The sequence below is a fragment of the Drosophila erecta genome, unplaced genomic scaffold, assembly GCF_003286155.1.
Source record: "Drosophila erecta strain 14021-0224.00,06,07 unplaced genomic scaffold, DereRS2 tig00000000-arrow-pilon, whole genome shotgun sequence".
Lineage (NCBI taxonomy): Eukaryota > Metazoa > Arthropoda > Insecta > Diptera > Drosophilidae > Drosophila > Drosophila erecta.
In genome coordinates this window covers 10,906,663-10,933,498 of record NW_020825194.1, presented here as the reverse complement: position 1 = coordinate 10,933,498, position 26,836 = coordinate 10,906,663, and the positions used below count along the sequence as shown (strand labels likewise).

At 41.9% G+C, this 26,836-nt stretch overlaps 1 protein-coding gene across 2 annotated transcripts in view; it reads left to right on the top strand.

Moving 5' to 3' along the window:
• Positions 1-18,585: 18,585 nt before the first annotated feature.
• LOC6552927 (GATA-binding factor C) overlaps positions 18,586-26,836 on the top strand; it is a 33,524-nt gene continuing 25,273 nt past the window's right edge. For both annotated transcript variants that reach the window (XM_026983709.1, XM_026983708.1), the window contains exons 1-2: positions 18,586-18,863; positions 20,230-20,742. In XM_026983709.1, the coding sequence (XP_026839510.1) occupies positions 20,418-20,742 (325 nt within the window). In that variant the 5' untranslated portion in view covers positions 18,586-18,863; positions 20,230-20,417. The remainder of the gene's footprint in view (positions 18,864-20,229; positions 20,743-26,836) is intronic.

The window sequence follows — 26,836 nt, the reverse complement described above, 5'->3', positions numbered from 1 at the left end:
TTTGTTTTGACGCCATATCTTATAATTCGATTAATAAAATCCATGTACGCGTATGAGTGTAATTATTTTGTCACTGCTTTCGATTGGCGTATTTAAGCCTGCGGCCGCCGGTTTAAGCCAATTTCGGCTCGTTGTTATGTTTATGACCATAGCCATAAATTGCACAATTTATCAGGGGCGAAATAAAGGCAAATGAAATAAATACAAGCGCTGCTCATATGTTTCAACCGGCGAAGAGGGCAGAAAATTTATGTTTAGATTTAAACATTTGCAAAACGAAAAGTCATAAATTACTTCCGCAGCGGCAAGGATGCGCCCAAGGATGCCACAGTACCCTTCTCCTCGCCGAAAAGGAACCACTACAATCCTCATGAAAAATCTTCATTTTACGATTTTTGGCGCACAAGGGAGAAGGTGGAGATGTAGATGGAGATGGAGACGGAGACGGAGACGGAGAAGGAAGCACAAAGCCAAACACACATATCAAGGAAGAAAGCCAAAGCTTTCCTACGCCTGCCGAGATAAAACGTTGGCATAGAAATCAGTGGCATGTATCTTATGGATACAGCAGCCATTTTTATTGTGGATTCACTTCGGGGGAGTGGGACATGGGCCAGAATGAAGATGGAGCTGCCTTCAGCCTTCAGCCTTCAGCCTCGTCCACTGCCTCTGAGGTGGGCGCAATTGTAGTCGCTGGGGTTGCCTCAACATTAAAATAAATATGTACAAATGCTTAGATAAATAGATACGCCAGCCAAGTGATGTGACTCCTGCAAAGGATGACAGCCAAAATGGCGCAAAAGGAGAAACTCCAGGCAACTGGGCCATGGGCGTAGTAAAAATGCTTCCAGGGGGTGGGGCTAGATAATTAAGATATGCCAGATAAGGAATCCAACGCTTGACTTACAGCTTAAGTTGTTTAATAAAAGTCGAGCATGTCTAACTCGCTAGAATCCAGTGCAATATATGGTAAATTGTAATTGGAATTAAATACATTTCAATTTGATAACAATTAGTTATTTTCGCAGTACTAGATAAAAATGATCTTATATAGATTGAGGAAAATGTACTTTTAGTTATAAATTTGAAAGGTGTTACAGTTTGTTACAGATGTATAGGGCTTCCCACAACTAATGCTAAAACTGTTATTCATCCAAATGTTGTACTTTCTTGGGGGGACAAAGTCCCCCAACAGCCGCCCATGAAAGGGGGTCCGAAAAGCGGAAGAACAGAGGCTCTGCTCATACACACAACATTTATATTTCAGCGGAGAAAGCTCGTATATTATCATAAAACAAGTTGCTGGATGCCTTGGCGGGTTGAGGGGATCGCCGAGGGTGGGGGATGAGAAGTCAGGGGTGGGCGATTGTTGGTTTGAGGGGGAAGGGGGGTGGCGTGTGATGCGCAAAAGTCGGGTCGTAAATCTTTGCGATAACATTTTATGCGAAACATTTCTTTTTCTGGTCCAGAGGGAGCAGCAGCGGCAACAACACCAGCAATAGCAACAAAAACAACAGCAAGGACACCCACGCCAAAGGAAGAAGGGGGCGGTGGGCAGTGGTTGGGTGGGTGGTTGGGTGGCTGGGTGGTTGCGGGTGGTTTCTGGCTGCTAGCTGCTGGCTCTCGGGAGCTGCGTTTAACATTGGCAATCGCACGGAAAATGGCGCGTACAGTGTGCTTCTGCTTCTGCTTCTGCTCCCCCTCCTGCGTTTCGTCCTGCCAAAAGGAAAAATCCGAAAGAAAACGCCGCAGCTGAAAACAACAAAAACAGCAACAAAACTTTTGGGCCGTGACTTGTGGGCCAGGTTAAAGGCAACATTATTTTTTTTTTTGCTCGTTGGGGTTGCAAGGATAAAATGGGTGGCAGGATGCGCCTGCCACGTTTTATTGTTTTTGTTGTATTGCCCTGAATGCGAAGTGGGTGGCTTAGGATCTACTGCTCCGCTCTAATGTTTGAAGAATTTATGGCTTTCAGAGATGTATCTATGTGTGGCAAGGGAATACGGCTAAGAAATGGTGGCATATCGAAAGATTTTCTGTGCCACAAAGTACTATACTTTAAGACCAGCAATTCTCATGTTTCAGGTGTTGACTATCATAAAGATTGGGAGCCAACATTAGCCACAAATCCACAAAGAGAAGAAGGTTGTTGAGATTCAAGATGCTAATCAAGAAATAAGATACGAAACCGTTTACACCATTCGTTTATATTAAAACAAGAAAGATGGATCTTGAATATTAATGGCTAATTAAATTTTAAGCATTGGTAGGTTCTTTAATAAATTATGATATTTTGATTTGAAATGCATAGCTATAAGATACATACCTTAATTTAAATGCGGGTAATAAAAAACAATCTTATGTGAAATACAAGTATTTCATTCAGATTCTGAGTCATATTACTTGTCTATAATTTCGAAAACTATGTCGAGTGTTTTGGCCCAACAATCAACAATAACAAGAAGACATCAAAACAGGTATGTCAAAATGTTAGGGGACTGCAGGACCGTGAAACTCAATGCTCCGGAGGGGAATCCCTTTGACAGGATCCCCAAGGACAAAGGGATACGCAACATCAAAGCCGCGCACTAACTGCAGCACAAGGACTCCCGATGATGTGACAGTTTTTCATCAATTCACCTGCACTCACAACTGGGAAATAAAGAAAATTTGTAGAGCTCGAAGCGGAATTGTTTTTTGTTTGTTGTTCATGGATGTCGTGGATGTTTAAGTGCCCGAAATCAGTGCAAGAAATCCTTTTTGTTGTCGCTGCATTTTGTCAAACATGAAAGGCACTTTTCACGATTTTCCCCCTCCGTCAGGTGCAGACATTTTGCGCCATTGTTCGGTTGCGGTCGCATAAAAAAGGCACAGAAAGGATTTTCCCAATAAACAGTATTATCATAATTTTCATGGAAATGAGCGCTCCCAGGAAGACACTAACGTAATGGCCCATAATTCCAATTTTGGTTGGCCAAGTTTCTCACAATTAAAATCGCATCAGGTTGGAGGAAACTTTCTCACAGTCTTGCGACCGCTGCTCGATCATAAAAATTGCAATAAAATTATGCGCCTAATTTTTGCATAACAACATTCCGAGCCCGAAGTGTCACAACAAATCACAACAAACGCTGTTTTGGGGTGTACAGTGTATAGTGTGCTGCTGCAGTAACCCTTAACGATGCACAAATTGCTCGCAGGACCTGCGTCCTTTATGGACAATAAAATGCCCAAATCGATTCGTTGCGGCAGCTACTACAATTATCCTCTTCCGATTCCGGACTCTCCTGCCCCTCCCTCCGCAGATACTTCTTTTCTAATTAGCTTGTCTGTCGATTGTTGCTGCTGCGGCTGCTGCTGCTGCGTGTTGCTGCCATGAAATTGCTGCGGTTTGTTCAAATAATTGCGCATGCAAATTTCTATTAGTCACACGTGCCCTCCGCAGTTTGTGTATGGAACCTGCATCCGTTTATGGTCTTTACACTGCACAAAATATGTAAGTTCAAAGTGTTCAAAGTCTTACAAACTCCAACTCAATACCATAATGCGTACTACTTTCAAAGTGAGTTTCAGAATGAACATCTTAAAATATGAATGAAACATCGTAGATGCAATATCTGCCAGCTTAGATGTTCTAGCTTAAACAAGATAGTGAGTTAAATATCGCATGTTTGGAAACTCTCTATTTCCATTGGTATTTCTTATAAAACTGGCTTAAGCGAAACGCATTTTCATTGTGTATTTTCACGTGTAAATCGTATCCTTAGTGGCCCCTTGGAAAACATCGTTCAATGCATGTTCTATCTTCGATCGGCTGCCTGTCTGCTGTGACTTTTATAATTATTTGCCAGCCAGCCGAGGATGAGAATTTGATGTAATTTGGTTTTGATTCGTTGGTCGTCTCACTCGTGTGCGAGATACATGACATATCTTGTATCTCGGCGCTGGCAATCTTATCTCAATTGTGGACCAGGCAATTCCCCCAGCGCCACCGCTTAAGCCACCACCCACTTTTGGAAGCTGGCAGCATAGGAAGCATAGGAAGCTTGGAAGCCCAGCACACGTTTGCCGTTTGTCGTTTGCCTTTTGGTAATTTAATAGAACGATGCAATCGCCGATACGAGAATGAGAATCCCAGATTGCCGGGGGAATTTTTTGTGTTGGAGTGGGGAATGGGGAAGGGGCAGGGGCAGAAGTAAAAATCGGATTCAGAACGAGCCCGAGCATGAGCCTTCGCAGGATTTGTCAGGCCTTAATACCAGTCATCCTCCCCCTTTTCCAGATACATAGTTAAATATCCTTTTTGCTGGGGGGTTGCTGCTGCAGGCGAGGGTTGTTGGTGGGATTTTCGGTTTTCGGACTCGGATTTCTCTGAGATTTCCGTGTTTATCGGTGGAATAAAATCTCGACGGCCACTTTTTGCGGCTTTTGCGTTCGCTGCCTGCCAATTGTTGTCAGTTTAATATTTTAACACAATTATTAAATTATTATTTGCTCTTTTTGTTGCCCGAATTGACGCTAAATTGGGAAATGCAGCTGTGTTTTTCTCTGTGCTTTTAAAATCTGCCAAATCATTTGATTTGATTGTGCTTTTTGTCGCTAAATTATGCTTGGTTATCGGGATATACAAGCTGTTATTGCTTAATAATTTATAAATGTTATTGATAGCTTATACATTTTTTGTTGGATATCAAACGATTTAAAAGAATCATTTATTATTTTTAGACAGCTTAAACAAACACTTTCTTATTATTTATGCATTCGGAATGCATAGATTTGTTATATTTATGTTTTGAGATTCTTAGTCTCAACTTAATTATAAAGATATAAAAATAAATATTTATTTGTTAAACTGTAACAAATTTATAGAACAATGCACTGTTTCAATTCACCGAATCAGTGGTTTTAAGTTTATTCAAATTGCACATTTTGACACAAAACGAACTGATTGCTGTTGGGGCATCAGCATATTGTTGATGTTGCCTGGTTCTACCCATTTTGTTATCAATGAAACCCACACAGAAGCAGTTAAAATGAAGTCAAGCGACAATTTTCATTAAAATTTTCGCATTGTTTCGCTTTTTGTGGCTTGTGTGAATGAGCGAGCAATAATAATGAAAAGGGCGAGCTTATGAAACAAACGGCATTTCAATCAGCAGCAACTCAATGACAACTCTGGCTGATTGCTAGCAGCTCCCCCCTTTATTTAACCCCTTAAAAAGCCCCCTCTTTACCGCCATTTTGCCACCCACCTGGGCAGATTGAACAGGTGAAATGTTAATCTGCATGCGCTGCACGCTTTGTCGGCCAAAGTTGAACCCAAAAAGAAATTGAGGAAAAATGTTTGATAAATGACAAAGGAGTGTGTTGATTGGTGAGTAAAAGGGAGTGGGTTTGGGTGCCAGAGGGGGAGGATATATCGCACAAATGCAATTATCATGGCAAACAAAGGCGACAGGTTCACCTAGCCAGCTGATAAAGGACGTCAAAGGATGCGCCGCAATTGAAATTGAAATCAAATACGCCAAAGAAAGGATTGCACTGCCAGCAGCAACAGCAGCAAAAGCAACAGCAGCAACAGCAACAACAGCAAAACAGCAGCAACATCTCCTGTAGGATAATTTTCCTGAATGACCAGCACTGCTTGCACTGCTTGCTAGCTGCTCCGACTGCCGCTGGAGCGAGACCAGCACAGTGCTGGCTAGCATGCCATCCCTCTCTACGGCTCGCCATTTTTGATTTGGGCGGCGTTTCGTTTGACACTTCATTGACTCTCTCATTGGCCACACGGCGTATGCGCAGTGGGAGAGCGCTCTTTCGCTCTCGCTCTCTCTCTCTCTTGTTGCAGATGTTCGTTGTTGTCGCGAAAATAGTTTTTCACCCCGCTCCGCTGTCTATCCTTATGATTTTCGCATTTTGCGAGAAAACTTGGCCTGGCTTTTGTTGTTTGCCATAATTTTTTGTCACACAGCTGTCACACGCACACTCACACTTACAAACGCACACGCACACATATGCGCACAGACTGCGGGAAGCTTGCATAATTTTCTCTTTTGCAAAAGTTCAGTGAACGTCAAAAATATTTGCATTGCACCAACACAGGCACACACATCTTGCCGCGTGTGTGTGACACCTTTTTTGGACAAAGGTTTTCTTACATTTTCTTGAGCTTGAGAAAATTTAAGATGAGCTTTATGGACATACTTTAAATATGAGGAAGTCTTTTTTATTAGTTATTTTTTTGATGGTGCTTTAAATAATTGTATAAGGTTGTTAAGAGTGTTTGTTAAATTTCATTTCATATATGTACATTATGTTCAATTGAATAAATTGCATATAAATTCAAGATTAATTACAATTATTTTAAAAGTTTTCAAACTGAAAACAAAAATGGTTATTTAAATTCATTCAAATTAAAATACAAATAAATAAAATAAAAATTCTCACATTTCGACTTGAGCTTATTGGCACAACTGTGGACCCTTCTCTTTGAACCTGAAGCCCGCAATATATTTGCATCTCCGATAAGTTTTTGTGCGGGTTTTTATGCGGGCTGTAGACTTTTTGGGACTAAAACACACACACACGAACACAACTGCAGTGTTTACTTTCTGATGGCCTTCTGGAAAATATTTGTATCAATTCATTTTTCACAGCCATTGGTTGGGTTGTTTGGTTTGCCCTTTTTGGTAACCGTGTTAATTGCTTCATTTGCGAAAAAGTTGAGAAAACTATTCGCCGCTTATTGGGTGTCAATAGTTTTCCATTTATTTTTGTGAGCATGCCTCGATGGAATCTAAGCATTTATCGACGGTTTGGGGCTCATTAAAATAGCAATTTAATTTTGTCGATGGAGTGTTGATTCGATACGATTTAGTGCAGGCTGTAAAAACTAAAACCAGCCATTAAAACTAATCACAGTCTAAGAGGCACTTTCAGATACAAATCGAACCGCAATTGGAATGCGGCGAACTACTTAAAATGAACTCATTAGCAAGTACAACAATTCGTCAGATAGCGGGCAAATAAAATACGACTAAAGAAAGTCTTCAGGACACTGAGAAAAATATGTTACCATCTACTCAATGCAACTAAAATAAGTAATTGAGCGAATTAGATGTAGACTTTTAAAATGTATTGGTTTCAAGTAACAATTGTTACTGAACCATAAGTAAAATTTATAAAAACTGTAAAGTTATAAACCTTTTATTTTAATATAAATGGGAGTTATGTTCCTATGAAATACAATAAGTTTGATTATTTTCAGATCCCATATCAACCGTAATGGATTGCATAATGATCCCTTTTCTAATTTCTTCCAGTGTGCTAATCGGGGGCAAAATAAAGAGGGGGCGGCTGTTACCTGTTAACTGTTGGTCAGTGGCCGCCGCTGGCCAAGTGAAATTAGGCAAAAGACAAGCGAGGGCCATTAAAATCAAAGTCAATAGCCGACGACGCGTCAACTCTTTGGCTGGCTGCTGTGGCAAATTCTCGGGAAAAGCCATAAAATTAAAAACAAAAAAAAAAATAAACAATCCAGAGTGACAAATGAAGTAACTCCAAAATCATGCTCGAAAGCAGAGCGGAGTGTGGCTCATGCGATACTCGCATTTCGTTCACCGAAAATCTCAGCCAAATCAAATCATTTGTATGCGCCACGCAAGACCAAAAACGCTCATACGAAAAGTGAAGAAAAAAGACCTGGGATAACCAGCAAATAATCGTAAAGTGACGGCCTCGTAAACGTTGAGAGCAGGAGACTGGACTGAAAGACCAAACCCCAACACTTCGAGACTGACCATTAACCATTAACCATTAAAGAAGCGCCGCAGACGCTCCGAAAAGTGCCCAAAAACCAACAACACAACAACAAAGGCCATGAAAATGAACGCGTGCGAGGGAAAAAAATCTATAAAAAACAAATCCGTAAAAGTAATCCCGTAACCCCAGCTCAAAGTGGAAATTACGGGAAGGATGGCCAAATTGGTTGAATTAAACGAATAATTGGAGCGAATAAGTGCTCAATACTCAAAGGTTTTGATTACTTAAACTAGTCAATTTGGAATAATGGTAGTCATTTGTACCACCGGAATATCCTTCGTATAGAACATAGAACATTTCTTGAAACTGAATTGCCATTTATCAGTTAGTTAACAGGCATCAGGCTTCCCAAATATAATTACCAAACAAGGTCGAGTTCCCCGACCATCAGATACCCGTTACTCAGCTTGTGGAAGAGGGGTATACTACCCCTTTACTCTACGAGTAACGGGAAAAATTACAAGAAAAATTAAAATAATCAAATTTAAATGCAGATACTTAAAGAATTGCACCAGAAACATTTAGAGGTATGCCACTTCAAAATCCGATTAATATAAGTTGAGTTATGGAGTTTAGAACTTCAGCCTTGGGGCATTTCTTCATTTTTTTGAATTTCTACATCAAAAAAATTACAAAAATAATTAAAAAAAATAAATTTTTAAATTTGAATGCAGATGTTTAGAGAATTGCGCCAGAAACATTTAGAGGTATGCCACTTCAAAATCCGATTAATATAAGTTGAGTTATGGAGTTTAGAACTTCAGCCTTGGGGCATTTCTTCATTTTTTTGAATTTCTACATCAAAAAAATTACAAAAATAATTAAAAAAAATAAATTTTTAAATTTGAATGCAGATGTTTAGAGAATTGCGCCAGAAACATTTAGAGGTATGCCACTTCAAAATCCGATTAATATAAGTTGAGTTATGGAGTTTAGAACTTCAGCCTTGGGGCATTTCTTCATTTTTTTGAATTTCTACATCAAAAAAATTACAAAAATAATTAAAAAAAATAAATTTTTAAATTTGAATGCAGATGTTTAGAGAATTGCGCCAGAAACATTTAGAGGTATGCCACTTCAAAATCCGATTAATATAAGTTGAGTTATGGAGTTTAGAACTTCAGCCTTGGGGCATTTCTTCATTTTTTTTAATTTCTTCAACATCATACATCAGAAAAATGATAAAAATAATGAAAAAAAATAAAGTTTTAAATTTGAATGCAGATGTTTAGAGAATTGCGCCAGAAACATTTAGAGGTATGCCACTTCAAAATCCGATTAATATAAGTTGAGTTATGGAGTTTAGAACTTCAGCCTTGGGGCATTTCTTCATTTTTTTTAATTTCTTCAACATCATACATCAGAAAAATGACAAAAATAATTAAAAAAAAATAAATTTTTAAATTTGAATGCAGATGTTTAGAGAATTGCGCCAGAAACATTTAGAGGTATGCCACTTCAAAATCCGATTAATATAAGTTGAGTTACGGAGTTTAGAACTTCAGCCTTGGGGCATTTCTTCATTTTTTTTAATTTCTTCAACATCATACATCAGAAAAATGACAAAAATAATTAAAAAAAATAAATTTTTAAATTTGAATGCAGATGTTTAGAGAATTGCGCCAGAAACATTTAGAGGTATGCCACTTCAAAATCCGATTAATATAAGTTGAGTTATGGAGTTTAGAACTTCAGCCTTGGGGCATTTCTTCATTTTTTTTAATTTCTTCAACATCATACATCAGAAAAATGACAAAAATAATTAAAAAAAATAAATTTTTAAATTTGAATGCAGATGTTTAGAGAATTGCGCCAGAAACATTTAGAGGTATGCCACTTCAAAATCCGATTAATATAAATTGAGTTATGGAGTTTAGAACTTCAGCCTTGGGGCATTTCTTCATTTTTTTTAATTTCTTCAACATCATACATCAGAAAAATGACAAAAATAATTTAAAAAAATAAATTTTTAAATTTGAATGCAGATGTTTAGAGAATTGCGCCAGAAACATTTAGAGGTATGCCACTTCAAAATCCGATTAAAATTAGTTGAGTTATGGAGTTTAGAACTTCGGCCTTGGGGCATTTCTTCATTTTTTTTAATTTCTTCAACATCATACATCAGAAAAATGATAAAAATAATTAAAAAAAATAAATTTTTAAATTTGAATGCAGATGTTTAGAGAATTGCACCAGAAACATTTAGAGGTATGCCACTTCAAAATCCGATGAGGATAAGTTAAGTTATGGAGCTTAGAACTTCAGCCTTGGGGCATTTCTTCATTTTTTTGAATTTCTTCAACATCATACATCAGAAAAATGACAAAAATAATTAAAAAAAATAAATTTTTAAATTTGAATGCAGATGTTTAGAGAATTGCGCCAGAAACATTTAGAGGTATGCCACTTCAAAATCCGATTAAAATTAGTTGAGTTATGGAGTTTAGAACTTCGGCCTTGGGGCATTTCTTCATTTTTTTTAATTTCTTCAACATCATACATCAGAAAAATGACAAAAATAATTAAAAAAAATAAATTTTTAAATTTGAATGCAGATGTTTAGAGAATTGCGCCAGAAACATTTAGAGGTATGCCACTTCAAAATCCGATTAATATAAGTTGAGTTATGGAGTTTAGAACTTCGGCCTTGGGGCATTTCTTCATTTTTTTTAATTTCTTCAACATCATACATCAGAAAAATGACAAAAATAATTAAAAAAAATAAATTTTTAAATTTGAATGCAGATGTTTAGAGAATTGCGCCAGAAACATTTAGAGGTATGCCACTTCAAAATCCGATTAATATAAGTTGAGTTATGGAGTTTAGAACTTCAGCCTTGGGGCATTTCTTCATTTTTTTGAATTTCTACATCAAAAAAATTACAAAAATAATTAAAAAAAATAAATTTTTAAATTTGAATGCAGATGCTTAGATAATTGCGCCAGAAACATTTAGAGGTATGCCACTTCAAAATCCGATTAAAATTAGTTGAGTTATGGAGTTTAGAACTTCAACACTGGGACAATTCTTAATTTTATTGAATTTCTACCGCATCACATCAAAAAAAATACAAAAAGAGATGGAATGCTATAGTCGAGTTCCGCGAGTAAAAAAATATTCAAACAGACAGACGGACATGGCCAGATCGACTCGGCCAGAATATATGGTCGGAAACGCTTCCTTCTGCGTGTTACATACTATTCAACGAAACTAGTATACCCTTTTACTCTGCGAGTAACGGGTATCAAAAACCATTCTGGGTAAATGAAATTTATGCACGTTTGAAGACGATAAGCTCGTTAAATAAACTTGAGTTCCACCTACAAGATTATAAATGGCATTTAAAATGCATCTGTTGTTCAGTTTGGCTCGCTAAATCCTTGAAATGTTCAACTTATTTGTGACTGCAGCCAAATAAATTGCACAACTCTGACCAAAACTCGCAACTGTCGGAATGTTTCGGTCCATCAAAAGACCGATATAAGTCGCTGGAGTTGTGTGTATTTCCGTTGTTATTCCACTCATTAGCTGTCTCGGGTTTCGGATTCCAACGAGCGTATCAGCCGAGTGGCCTCTAAAGATGCTCAGATCTACCGAAAACGCAGACCATATAAACGCCCACAATTATGATATAAACACAAACAGGAGCAAAACCAACAGATGGCGGCCAACAAGGACTCGTCTTCTGATCATCTCAGATCTACACAAATCCCCGACAATTCAACAAAGCCAAGGAGTCGGGGCAAGATCAGATGATCGGTCCTGCAATCAGGGTTATGTATGTACATATATGCGAAGTGCCGTCCCTCTCCACTTGGCCCGATTTTATCAGCGAGCATCTATCTCTGGCTCTTTCAAGCGGAGTGTGTGACACAATATGACATCAAATTACTTGCCGCTTGCAGATCCGAAACCCCTGCCCCTGCCCCTGCCCCACCCCTCGCATGACCATCCCCTTTACCGTTCGTTTCCCGCACGCCCCGTCGCACACGATCGCCTATCTGATCGCAGCAATCGCAAAAACGGAGGACAGAGAGAGATAGAGAGAGAGACAAACGTAAGCTCTCTTGTTCTGGTGCACTGCGAGAAAAGTAGTTTCATGCACTTCGTAACATTTCAGGGAAGAACAATGATCTTTCCTTTTCGCAGGCTAAACAAGCTAAATACAGCCGCTTTCCACTTTTGCTTTCGAGCCCTGCTTTTCGCTGAGTGTACACTTTGCTATTGTTGTTCCGGCCCTACGTGGTCTGTGCCCCTTTCCCGTTCCCGTTCCCTTCCCCTCCCCGTCCCGCTGCTCGGCCAGCCTCTTGGCCTGGGATCTGGATGGCGAAATGCGTAAGCGCTTATCGTCCTTATCGCCATCGTCTCATCAGCTCGAGTGGACGGCCATCAGTTGAGATTTTTCCAGCACTCCTCCCCTGGTGTACGTATTTTTTTAAGTAATTTGCAAGCCGGGATCTGGATTCGTATCTCTATCTGCGACATCGCAGCGTTCATCATAAAGATGGTGTCTCATCTGAACTCATCGGCTTTCGGCTTTCGGCTTTCGGTTCGTTTGTAGGTGTTGAAAAGATAGCTACGAACAGGCTGATTGCTTAATGGCTCAAAGGATAGAAGCTTCAGGATAGAGGATACCCATACCCCATAGCTACTTGCTCCCTGGCTGGCTGGGAAATCGTAAAATTATCCTGGCAGACACGTCGTAATTTCGCCCAGGGAATCGGCCATGTTAACCTTGACGCTCCGCTTCGATCGAACACAATGCGCAGGCTAACAATAAGTTTGCACAGGTGCTTAGCCAAGCTTTCGTTAGCAGGAGCAGGAGCAGGAGCAGCAGCTCTAACAGGACACACACAAACACACGGCGAACGTGCGCCGGAAGCAGACATCCTGACGGCCAGACATCGTCCTCGTGGACGAGCGCCGTGGAAAAGCGGAAAACTCGCATGCATATGTATGAATCTGAGGAGTCGACGAGCGCCGGCCCTGCCCAGCTATTTGCCAAGCGTATTGGCCAGGACAAAGCCAGCCAGATGGACGAGGGACGTTGGTCGTTGGTCGATGGACGGGGGCAGACAAAGCTCCATGAATTGGCAAAAAATAAACGAAAGGACGAAAGGACGAAGCCCCCTGCCCAGACGATGGACAAACAATGGAGGCGCTTCAGGGGCGAACTAAGGGTCAATAGAAATGGGCGCGGGCCAAGAAAAAGTTAGAGATACCAAAAATAGTTATCTAACTCTATTTTATAATAGATTTTTATCTAGATAAAGTAGAAACTTTTCTCAAGGCACTTAATATTTTCTGTAATCTAATCCGGACAATTTAGATGTTTAAAAATATGTTTCAAATCGAACATTCTTTATTTTGGCCCAAAGAGACTTATGTCAATTCCGCTCCTTTTGCGAACGTGCTTAAAATCGTATGAGACAGCAGACTTGGCCAGTTGCAGGGACCTTAGGCCAGGCCTAGACAGATCCATTGTTTGTGGCACTGCGTCCTACCTACCCCCCTTCACCCCTCACCCCTTTTTGCAAACGTGCCCGGGCATTTGTTGGGCTGCTAAACTGCAACTTTTTGGGGGTTGCCCCAGCCGAAATGGAAAGCACTGCTCCAGAGTGAAAGTAGAAAATCTCGGCAGTGCATTTCTGGCGTGGTAAATACTTTATAAGTTACTTTTCCATAACAGTTCGCATGAATTGAAATGCACTTATTACGACCCGTGCCCACACCCCGTGGCTAAATTTTCCGCTAAAACACTTAATGGGAAAACAGATTTACACTGCCAGGCAACAAATCACTTTCGTTCCGCAGCTGCCATAGCCGAATGTCCTGGCCAGGATACGAAATGCACACGGGCGGCCAGCGGGCAGAAGATATATGTACCAGCGAAGTCGAGTGCAGGACATTTGCATAATTGACCCATGCAGGATTCGCGCACCAACTGATTTCATTTACGATGCAAGTGCCCCAGCTGGATCCTTGCCCCTTGACCCCCCCTCTATCTCCCTCCCGCTCCACCAGCAGCTACGTATCCATGTCCATGTCCTGGCCAACGTATGCTCGAGCTTTTGCCCATTTAGGCAATTTACATTTATAGCCTGGCGCATGAGGTGCTTACGAGCTGCACAGGATGTGCCGCCATTGGCGGTGTGTACTGCAGTTGCTAACAGTTGGCGGCCAAAGGGTTCGAAGGGGGCGGGGGCGGGTGCGGATCCAGGGTTGGAGTAACCGAAGGGGGCTGGTGAAATTTACACCCGTTGCGGTTTTGCATCCAGCCAATTTCAGCTGCCGTCGTGTTTCGTTGCTGGCAGCCAAGTTTATTATGAAATTAGAACGCACGGTCGGGATTGGCCAAGGGGGTGGAGTGAGCGGTGTGAGGGGGGTTTTCCATGGGGAGGGTGGTCATGTGTGTGGAAGTTGGCAAATGAGTGGGGGCTATGGGATCCAAACGGGCACTGGCTGCATTGCAGTCAAAAAACTGGCACATGACATATGAACTCAGTTCCGACATTGTTGCTGTTATGTTGTCGCTTTGTTGTTATAGTTATTAAATTATATACTCGGCCTATAACAAAATCAACAGCATTGCAAGACTTGGAGGGCGAAAATGTTTGGCGATTATTGCCAAGGGAGATGAACGTACACAAATTGCGGAAATTGGCAACAGACGCATGGTTTTGTTGCGGATAAAGAAGCTACAAGTAAATAAAATAATGCAGGTTGTAAGTGGTAGGTATACCAAAGCAGCTTTAAAAATAAATACAGGACTTAATTAAACTGTTATTGCGTAAGTATACAATATAAACATGGCAAACTATACAATTAAATGCTTAATTGTTCCTTAAGATAATACAAAGTTAACAGCTTGTTATGGTAATATGATTGCTGCAACAAGTACACACTTTAAGCCACATGGCTTATGAGAAAAATCAGTTATAGTCCGAGTTAGTGTTTTCCATATAATTGTGCCGACTCGTGCTCAAAAGTACAATACATGTGTATATGGCCCCAATAATTTGCACAATATGCGGAATAATTCGCAGAGCGCGGTAACGAGGGCTATATAATTACAACTGGCGATTTAAATAGAATTTTTATTGTATCTGAAAGTGTGTCTGCCACTGATACTGATTCTGGTTCGGACTGCCCAGATGATGCCGCTCTATTTCAGTACGTTTATGCAACATGCAGTCGCGTACACTCGCACAAACTAGTGCTGCCTTTGCCAGAATCCGGCGACAGTTTTGGAACTAAATCAGAATTTATGCTTTGTTTAAATGCTGTAAAAATGTCGCTGATTGCTATCGCTTGACAATAATTATAACAACAACCGAGCTCAGTAATAATAACTGTCTATACGAAACCGACACATTCATATATGCATAAATACACTCAAACGTATATATGTACCTATGGAGACTGAGCGCGTATTTAAACCAATTTGATGGAGCATTTAATTGTTGCTGCTTATGAACTAACGCGAACCGCAAATAGCCGAAACCACAGCAATAGACGTACAAGCTTAACAGCCTGAGCGCCGGCCAAATTAAAAATGGTAACAAAAGGTTAACGTAAATTGTTAAAACTAAATTATACATATAAACAAAACATTTTTATGCGATTAAAATCGGAATTACACGCAACGTGCGTCAGCCTGTAAAGGGGGGGCTCTACGTGGGAGGGGGCAGACATGGTCTACAGTTCGGGCATGACGTTGGCCATGTCTGCTCGTCTGCCTCTCCATCTCTATATACACATATGTATATACATATACCGCCCGATTCGCGTACATATACCGCTTTTGTCTGCTTGACGTCGTTCCACTGGAGGCTTCGGTGCCGGAAAAGCTGCGCACGTGCTGGAAAAGTCTGCATCCGAGGGAAAATTCTAAAACGCAATGCACATGTCTTGTTTGTACCAAGCTGTGGTTGGTTTAGGTAAGTCCAAAATCTTCCAGCCATAAAAAAGCTATAATGCTTGAATATTTTCACTTTAAATGTACAACTGTAAGGTCAAAACTGAAATGGAAGCAACGACTTTTGCCAGGCGAATATAATTTATTGCCTTGTTCGATTTAAGTATTATTTCACAAGCATATATCACTTAACTGCGCTCTTCAGCGGTATCGCATCAATTCGAAAATAGTGAAATCCTTATCGAAAGGTGCCACCTGCTATAACTTCCTCAGCCAATTGGGGCTGATTTCTACCTATCACCTGGCGATTAACAGTTGAGTTCACAGTACTTGACAGCCAGACGTGACAATCCATCCATTTCTAAGGCCCTTAAGTAGACATGACTGCGGGAATCTTATCGCCGAAGCCCAAAAACCCACTCAGATTTCCCTAACATTCCACGCTGTCCCCCAAATTGCTCCAATTGCTAAGGGATCTCAGCTGATTTATATCAGTTTGATTATAAATAGTAGTTTTAATTAGCCAACAAATGAACTCGTACTCCTAAAAAAGAAAAGTTTCATTTGCAGTGAAAGCATTTTTACGATAAGATGGCTTAAGAATATAGTTCAGCATGCATATGGTAATTAAAATGAGTAGTCAACAAAAATGTTGTAACATCTGCCCATCTAGCAACGAAATCAGATTAATTTGATAATGGGCCAAAAAGTTGACACTCACTTCTTTACCATTTTGTGATTGATCGAAAGTGTTTGCTTAATCTGAGGATACAGATCCAGATGCACTGCCAATTCCATCTAATCGAAGATCTCCCGAAAGCGACGGCTTATTTTCCTATCCATGGTTTTCGGTATCCGTATCCTTTGCACTATAGATTGCCAGTCAGATTGCTTGCGTTGTTGTTTGCGTTGTTCAGTCGGTGACACCAGCACCAATGTTTCTTGTTTGTTTTCCTTTTCTGTGTTTTGGTTTTGTATTTTGCTTTTTTGTTGTTGTTTTCTTTTTGTTATTTTTTTTGTTGGTTGTTCTGTGGTTCGTCGCTCGTGTTTGGTGTTCGCACCGTTGGTTGATCTGATTTTGGTTACAGGTTTCTTATTTTCTTATTTTGGCAGCCGCTCGTTGTCTTCTGGGTTTCGGGTTGGATTTGTATCTTTATCTCAAATTATGTATCTGTAACTATCAACAGCGCTATCTTATGACCGCAGGTATTTACATACATAAACTGCTGCTTAGGTAGTCAGCCCAGAGGCTTTGACAAACGGTTTATTTTAGCCATAAGCTCGGCCAGATCTGTTTAGATTCGTATCGCAGCAATATGAACTTATGAAATGCCTCTCGCCCCAGCGCGATCACAAAAAAAATATATTCAAAAATATTCATGTGGAATTAAGTCGGCCTGGGAAACTTTCAACTTACCAGCTGTCTTTCTCGAACTCTTTGCAAACCCATCCCAGCTGAAAACCCACGAATCAGCTTCATTTTTGCCAGTTCACAGGTGCAGCCCCACTTTTAACCCTTTGCGCCAAATGTGATTCCCTTTAATGCGAAAATCAATGCGGGGGAAATAAACTGTATTAAGTCCTTAGCTCAAAATCTTTATGACCTTAAAAAGCATTTAACATCAGATTGTCAGAACAGCTTAGGAAATATGAAAATGATTGATATGGCTCTCTTCATTAATATTTAAAAACATTGTGACCTTAACTTATTTCTATTTTAAACCAAATAGAAGTGCTAAATAGTCATTAAAGTATTGCCATATTTTAGTTATATATTTTGGAAAACAAGGTAGATAGCCAAAACCTGTAGTAGGCAGAACGATAATAAAGAAACTAAAATTATTCAAGTGGCCAAAACTCGACACACGAAAGTACGAGTTATGGACTGTGGCAAAAACTGGCTCACGTATTTGAGACTTCCTTCTTGTTCGATGGTGTGTGTGAGTGCGTTTGTGTGAACTGTTTATGCGCAGCAGATGTACAATACAAGCGCGGCCCCAAAGGAGCCAACTTGCCGCGAAAATATATGAGCTCCATATTAATAATTTGCATCTAGATACGAGCCAACTATCTTTCGCAGTTCGCATAGTTCGTGTACTTCTCTTAATTTCCAGCTGCTAATTTATGCAAATTTGGCTCTAGTCCTAGTGCCATCCCACTCGCACACGCACAAGGCGGCTGGCAGTAGGCAGCAGGCAGCAGGCGTATATAACTCAAAAATCGCCAGACAAATCTGCACACATGTTAAGGCCCATAAATAAAGCACATAATCGCAAACGGAACGATCGATGATTGTTGTCACTGCTTGACAGCGGGCGTGGGAAAGGGACGGGGATAGGGAGTGCGAGTGCGAGTGGCAGCCAGAGCGAGAGGGGGGATGGGCATGGGAGGGAGCAGAGAGCGCAGCGAACAGACAAGCAAAACGCTGGATTGTCTGGCTATGTGTGTGCGTCAAGTGCAGAGAGGCGTGCCGCTGAGAGATTATTGAACGATGCACTCGAGCGGAGCAAACAAAAACAGGAACAACAAAAGTAGCGGACTGCAACTGCCACAACAACAACAACCGGTTACCTGCCCTGCACACACAAAAAAACACGCCCCTCTCGCGTTCGGTGAGAGAAAGTGTGACAGGCATATTGCTGGGCCACGCTATGCTGTATAGCTGCCTCCCTCTCACTCGCAGCGAGCACTGCTTGACAGCGCGACCATCTTGTATGTGCCAGCACACTAGCGCACGCACACTTGCACACACATCCACACACACACACGCATACACGTAGGCTGGGCCTCACGCAAACGGGTTTCTGCGGTGCGGTGCGCATGTATTGGTAGTGTGAGAGCAAGCAGCGCCAGTCTTTCCTGTTTTGCGCTCGTGTTCGTTCAGTTCGATTTCAACTGTTGACGTGTTTGCAAGCGTGTTATCGGCGTGCGTCCGCTCGTTTCGTTCGTATTTTGCTATCGATTCTCGTCTCGCCGCGACAACAACAAAGAAAGCTCGAAAAACGCGTCGGCAAAAATTCACAGAAAGCGATCAAAGTGTACCAAAAATTAACAACAAATCAAATCATTGAAAGAAAAACCCAGTAAAAACAAGCAGTGTGATTAAAACAGTGTGCTTAAAATGTAAGATCAAAAAATGTGCGATCAATGATCATTGAAAAACAAATTGAGATCTATGAGAATCAAAAGTTTTTAACGCTAGCCGCGCGCAAAACTCATTATCCTTATCGAGCGATCAGGCTTTGCAAGCAATCGTATAAATATAATCAACAATTTTGCTGACACACGCATACCAAAAATCTGGCACTTGCGCTTATCAATTTATTGCTATCAACAAAAGCGCGCGGTGGAGGAAAACAAAAATACAAGAAGACATTTAATGAAAAGTGTCTGCTTCTCATTTTTTTCATTTTTTAATTTTTTCATTTTTTGTCGTATTTTTTTACTTCACTTATCGCTGCTTCTGCTGCCGATAGATAGATAAATTGATTGAGTTTTCAAGTCAAAAGGCCCTGGTTATTTGCTTTTCTTCCACCTTCGGGAGGTAACAAATTATGTTGCCTTATCGCCGTTCTTTTCGTAGCGCAATTGTCAATTGAACGATAGGCATCTGGGCACCTTAAAGATACAGTCCACCGAAAAAAACACGGGTCCAACCTGGCTTGTATTATTAATAATTTCTCGAAGCCAAAAGCAAACAATGAAGGCAAATAGAAAACAAAAAATACAGAACTCCCGTTGATAATAATCGCTTGGAAAAGAAATCAACGAGTGCAATGCACACAGCTCGCTATACAAACATATATGTGCTATCTATTGCTGATAAGCCAAAAATTCCCAAATTCCCAAAATATTCGGCTACCTGTCTAAATCAATATAGAAGTGTTGTCGTTGTTCCTGCGATATGACTCTTTCGCCTGTCTGCAAGAAACCCACGGCAGATGCCAGTTAGCAATTGAAGCTCTTCGATAAACCTCTAAATCGCGTCTAATTGGGCCCACACACAGAAGTCTGAAAAAAGATCTGGGAATACAAAGACACCTGCTTATTCGGGCGCCTGTCTTTTGACAGCCCGCAGATTCGAGATCCCCAGGATCTATTGTTCCTCGGTGTGTAAACATTGTGACAATGCAATTGTTGGCACTACATGTTTATTAGGTCCCCTGGGCGGGATCTTGGTCATCAATCAATCCGATGAATGCGAAAATACTATGCTATACTATTCGGTTGCGCGTTCATATGTTTTGGCATAGTTTCCCACACTATACTACGCAGAAGGTGGAAGCCAAAAGTCCGATCGTAAATCAACTCGTGGTTATCCTGTATAACTGTACCGCAACCATAAAGCCATAAAAACAATTGAACAAAAAATGTAAAGCTCGCGATAAGGGAGAGTGAGTGATAACGCCGGCTACCGTTAAAATCTTATCAACAGCAGACACCCAACTTCAGTTGCTAAAGTTGTTCAACATTTTCTTGACTTTCACAGATAGATAGAGAGCGATTGAGTTGTTGAGTTGAGTGTTTCCTTTGTACATGAAAAATGCATAGCCATCACTAAACAACGAGCCAAAAACTAAAAGCGAAGAGCACCCGACCGCAGAGGGACATAGAACCGCCCGCCCGATTCCTTCCCCCCCTCGGTAGAACAGAAAAACATTCAAGATTATACTCGAAATGGATATGACCTCAACAGCGGAGGCTGCCGCTCGCAGCTGGTACGATAGTCCGCGCTTAGGCGGCGGCGGCGGCTCGTCGGGCGGCGGCAATGGGGGCGGCGTATCGCCCCAAACGAACGGCCTTGGCAGCGCCGGGAGCAGCCTGGCCCACAGCCACCACAGCCTCTCCAGCGGCGCCAGCTCGGCGGGCAGCAGCGTGGGCGTGGGAGCCGCCCTCGGCGGCGGCGGCGGATCCGGACTGGACACCAGCGACATGAGCGCCTTCTACGCGCTGGAGAGCAACGGACACCACCGGCGCTACTATCCCAGCTACCACCAGCACAGTAAGTGTCCCTTACAAACATACTATACTCGTAGTTGACAGGCTTTTGGATGGGAACATCATTGGGGCAACTAAACGGTTCAGTTGGGTTCTGTTAATGGAGCATTTCGAACATCGATGTTGGAATGCCAGTTGAAATGAGCTGATTGCACTGTAAGATTTATACCACACATCCGTTGCCACTCCAAACTGGGAAAGTGAGACCTTACTGCTGTACTGCCACTTAAAAGTTGGTTTATGAATTGTTTGCACCTCGAGCTGCAAATACGTGTTATAAGATACTTTAACAATCAGATATCAGCTATTTAAGCATTCAGTCTTCTACTTATAAATACTTTCTTGCGAAACTTCGCCATTAAAAGTAATGTCTTACATAAAATGGTTTCTACCTAACTCACACTTGATGTTGAATATTTAAGCAGAACCCAACTGAACTGCTGGGAAATCAATGAAAGTTTTCTAAATACTCGTATATTTATTTCAACAATTGGTGGGGAAAAAGTGCCGCAGACCGCAAACCACCATTTCGATTTATGCTGTGTTTAAGTAATTTCTTCCATTTTTTCGGTTTCGTTACCCCTTGAACATTTGTTCTAATGTGATTTCTAATGCGTTTTTAATGAATGTATTTTGGCGGGGGTTTGCCGCTCTGGTTGGTATTTACGGAGTGCGTGGGCGTGCATTACCACCCACCACTCACCACCCACCACTACCACCCACAAATCGATTGCTTCGCGCCTTTTTTGTGTTGCTGAGTGAGCGTTTCCTGTGGCCGCCATCGAAATGGCTCGATGGAAATCGCCGCTGTCCTGCCAGTAGATTGTATCTTTGGAACATGAAATTGGGCGGCCAGATAAGGACTGAAACAATTGGTAGTAGGCGTAGGGAACAATAGAAATGCGATGGGAGGCATTAGAACATAGATCGCAGACCAATATTAAATAGTATTCCTCATTTATGTGCCTTGCCGCAGTTCTTCAAATTAAAGATAACAAAACGAAAGTTTTACAAATTGGTATTCTTTTTCCCGCACTCTTTTATAACTCTATTAAGCTGTACCATTTTAAGTTTCTGCCCGGCAACTGAGAATATAAACTCTAAGTTTTCTCCTAATTGCCTGAAATTTGTTCCTCGGCCCAAAAGAAAATGATCTGTGCTCATTAGGCCCCGAAGAAAAAACTAAGAAGACGACATTATTTTTATTTTTTACCAGAGCTCAGGTGTCTGTGTGTGTGAGAAGTTCACACGCCTCCAAAAAAAATTCAGTTCCGCTAAGTTAATTTTCAATTTGAGCCACCGTTGGCTCTGCTTTCTGTTTTCAGTGTTCAGTGTTCAGTGTTCAGAGTTCAGTTTTCAGTTTTCTGGGCTGCGACGACGACTGTGACTGTGCTGTCACTTTTGACAGTTGATGCCCCAAACCATTTTCACTTGCCACTTAGCCTGGCCCAAGCCCATTGTTGTTGCAGCTTTTTGGCTTTGGTTTATACATACTTGGTCTCTTTTTATTTTTGGTTTTATTTCGGTTTTATTGCGCTTTGCATTTTGACAGTTCCACGTAAACGCAGCGAACACCCAAACGTGACATGCATCAATGCGGCATGGTCGCTGAATTTATTTCCTGCTCTTGGAGTGTGCAAAATTTTAATTTAAAATCCCGTGTGCAGTCGGTAGTAGTGCCCCTGGAATGTCTGTCTGGCTAAGTGAGGCTGTGCAACTGCAAAGTGATCAATCAGATCGGCTGAAGGAGCTGAACGATCATTCGATCCCAACCGAAAACCGATCCAATGCGATGCGATGCGATGCGAGGCGATCCTTTGCATTTATGTTTAATTCATGTTATTCATATGCCGACTTTATTGATGCTTGATTTGATCCATCCAGCGATCCCCCAGTTGCCGCTGTAATTCATTCATGCACTCCGCATCTGTGGGATTGTGGGATTGCGGATTGTGGATTGCGGATTGCGGACTGCGGACTACGGATTGGGGATTCAAATCGCTTGACAGACAGTTTGTCTGGGGAGTGGAGTGGCATGTTCGCATCCATAACGAACGGGCACCTGTGGCGAGCGTTGATTTTAAAATTCATTAGTCTGCATATGTCACATCTCAGGGGCGGCCAAAGAAAGGGGGGCCGTAGCAAAAGCCCCCTTGTCAGTCGGCCAATTTAGTTGTCAATTATGAGGGGCTGGAACTTTACTGGCTGTCATTAGTGGCAAATTAAGCAACTAGGGCGGTGTATTAGTTTTTTGGCTTAAACGCAGAGGCCAATGCAGTTTTAATGGCCCAAAACAACACACACACACACTTAAGAGCTCACATGCTCGAGAGTCGGAAATTTTTATGATAGCACAGGCCATAAAAACCAACGACAACAAATGTGAAATTTAAATTTCAAAAGCAAACATGCCGAAAATTTTGGCAATAACTTTTGTCTTGTGACTCCAGTGTGTGTATGTGGTTTTGTGTTTATCTGGGCTTTTGTTTTATATTTTCTACATTTTTTCGTCTTGACTCGCTTTTTTTCACAAACATTTGCGATGAAAAATACACTCGTACACACACACAAACTCTTGTTTTGGTAGCTCTTTTTTGTTTTTTTTTTCTTTTGGTATTTCACTATTTGTCTTAGCCATGATTATACACTTGGCGGCCAAAGGGGTTTTTGAGTGTTGCAAATAAAGAAGGAATTTGCTATATAATTTAAATATTTAATACTGTGAGCAACCATTAAGATAATCAGCTTTCGATAAGAGCTTAAACACCAGCTGTGAAATATATTGCTGTTTTGGATAAATGACGAGCTATTTCCCTAATTCTAAACGTAAATACTTTCATTTTGAAGATATTTCACCGATTTTATGAGGTCACAATTAAGCCATTAAAATAACTACTCGAAATTAGAGCATCCCAAGTTCGTTGCGTCACTTTTGCTATCTCTTATTTGTCTCGTAAATCCGACGGCTGTTAAAGCTTGAGCATAAAATTTATTTTTAATTACCCCCGCCGAGTTGAGCGTTTGAATATTTTTGCCTGCAATTCGAACTGGCCGAGTAATACATATAGCCATTGCACTCGCACCAAGTGTGAGAGGGAGAGGTGTATAGATGCCCCGATAGAGATAGCGATATCTGCTGTCCAAGTTTTTGACAATATTTGTGTGTGTCGTGCATTTTCATTTGTTGTTGGCAACTTTTTTGGCTTATCGGCCGGCCAAAATCGGGCAAATGAAAACTTTTTGCTGGCCGCCCGTTTGTTTCGGCTTCTGTTCATAATTTTTAGCTTAAGCTTTAGCTTTAGCTTTGGTCACGGACTCAGCTCCAGATTCAGATTCGGGATTCTGGTTCAACGTCAGCCCGAAAGTTCCCACAGCCACTTAACGCAAATGTCACGCACAGTGGGCTGCCGCTACAAAGGATATCAAATGCGATGCGGGCCCATTGAGTGCGACTTTGGTTCCTTTCCTTTTCATTCCTCTCCATTCTGCAGTTCAGTTGAAAAACTCCACTCCAAACTAGCCTGGCTGGCTGGCTACCAGGTGTTGCACTTGAAGCGCTGTCCACTCATAAATTTTCATGTGGCCAGGCCCGAAAGCGCACAAAACACAGTTTTCCAAGAAATTGCCATGTCTTTGGCTTGGCTATGGCTTTGGTGGGGCTGGGCTGTAATAGTTGTTGTAATTTACCGACTGCAAGCAGCAGGCTTATGGCTTATATAGCGCATATAGCCAAGGCATATAGCGATATAGCGATATAGCGTGCCTGGACAGAATCTTGGCGGCAAATCTTAATCCCGGTGCGCAGGTTTTCAGCGAATTGTGTGCGAGTGGATGGCCTATAAAAGTGAGTTATGGTATTGCAATTGAACAGCTGGGCCACCGCTGCGTATGATTGATGTGCACTTTTTGGGTGGCTCACACAAGCCCTTCATCTCAACATTTCCACATTTAATTCGCCTTGATTAAAGTGTCTTGCCAAATCATGCCACATTAATTATGACCCAAATTCCTGGAAGCATTCCTTTGCCCATTGCAACCAGTAGCAGTAGCAGTAGCAGTACCCAGTACCCAGTACAAGTGGTACATCGTACGATCCATTGAGCGGCAAAGTTGAATTGCTGTTTTGTGTTATACATATTGCTCGTTGCATTGACAGTGGCCGGTCATTCATTCCACCGCACATGTTGCTGCTGTGCTTTCGCTGCTGCTGCTGCTGCAACAACTGTTGCTGCTGGCGCGATGTTTTAATTAGTCGTGGCACAGCGAGCTGTCTTTGCTTAATTAAATGACATAATTATAAGAATGTGCTGGGGGAGGAGGAGGAGAACGGCAGAGACCAGCCTACGCCAAAATGCCACATGCAACACGTGATGTTGCTGTCGTTGACATTGCCTCGCGATGCTTCAATTAATTTGCACTGCAGCAACAGTTCTTGCTGTTGCTGTGGATGTTGCTGTGACTGTTGCTCTTGGCTGCTTTGCATGCCGCAGAGCCAAAGGTGCCGCCACAATGTGCATTGTCCGCTGCAGCAGCAACTGCAGCAGCTGCAGCAGCAGCATTCCCATTGGCAACACGTTTCGCATTCTAATTTGACGTTCGCCGGACTGCGGCTAGTTTGCCTAGTGTGAACAGCTGTCCTTCAATCACTATCAATGTCGCCTGATGTTGCAATGTTGCCGTTGCCGTTGCCGTGTTGCTGCCGCATCAATCTGGCCAAGATGGCGACTGCCAGTTGTGCTCCTTTAAAGCTCGCCGCTCGCTGCTTCTGGCGAACTGGGCCGGAAGTCTTGGCTGCCGAGAATCCAGGGCCTGTCATTTGTCAGCCGCGATTTCCAGGAACGCGACACATATACGTATATACATATATAGCTAGCGATGAATACGAATATGGTTATGTATGCCTTGTGATGTGGCATCATCAATAAGACGGCTACCGGGCCTCGTTATTAATTTGTTAAATCAAAAAACAGCTTCACTGCGATTTATATCAGAAGGCGAGACAAAAGCTTACGCACGGCAGCAACATGTTGCTGTTGCTGTTGCTGTTGCTGCTGTTGTTGTGATTTGTCTAACACAGCGAGCGGTCAGTTGGCCATACAAAGAGTCCCGGACAGCGGCATTCATTAATTTTGCAGCACCAGCAGCAGCAGCAGCAACAGGAGTCGCAGATGCAACAGCAGCGGCAGCAACATGTTGCCTGTTTGGGGCATTCGAGCACCCTCGGCACGATTTGTGAATGCAATTACAATATTGAATATTAGCGCATTGTTGCTGCCCCCGCTGTCAATGCAGCAACTGCAGCAACTGCTGCAGCGACGGCGGCAACATTTGTGGGCTGCCGCTGATAAATTGTGGCTAATACATTTGTGCAGCCGTGTTTGGCTTGTGGTCCCATTGCAGTGTCAAGTTTACAAATGACTTTGCGACATTTGCCTGCGCCGATCTTTAGCGCTGATCTCGCCGGGATAAGCAAATCAAACTCGAACTGGCATTCTGGGCTTATTAATCAGACAGAGTCATTGTACTCCCGGCAAATTGCTTCCCAGAAAGGCAGGGTTTTTACCTATCGAAATAGAACAATCTTACCAGGAACTCCCAAATCGGACCACCTGTAATGGGCTCTAACAAATGATGCCGCTCTAATTAACATTTGTCAATGTTTCTCGTGTTCGAGGAGCAGTCGAAATTTGTGCGACAAACCAGTTTGTGTGAATCGAAAAATAAACCATGAGCAATGAAGTAAGGAAAAAAATACTGATTCCCTTGGCCGGATCACAGAAATATGTGTCGCAAGAGACGCCGCCAAAAATTTGTTGGCAATGCGCGTGCAGCATTCAAGATCCCAAGGAGCAACATCACGATTCTCGATTCGTTTGCAGCCTTTTTTGGGGGGCCCAAAAACTGTTTAGCATAATTTTTAGCCGGGGCATCCTCTCATCGCCATCGCCATCGCCATCATCTTTTGTTGGCGGCGCGTGTGTTTAATAAAATATTTTATTAATATGCGAATATGCCAGCAGTAGTGGACACAACAGCAGCAGCAGCAGCAGCAGCAGCAACTTGGATACAAGAGTCCCAGACTCGAGGTCGCATCAATT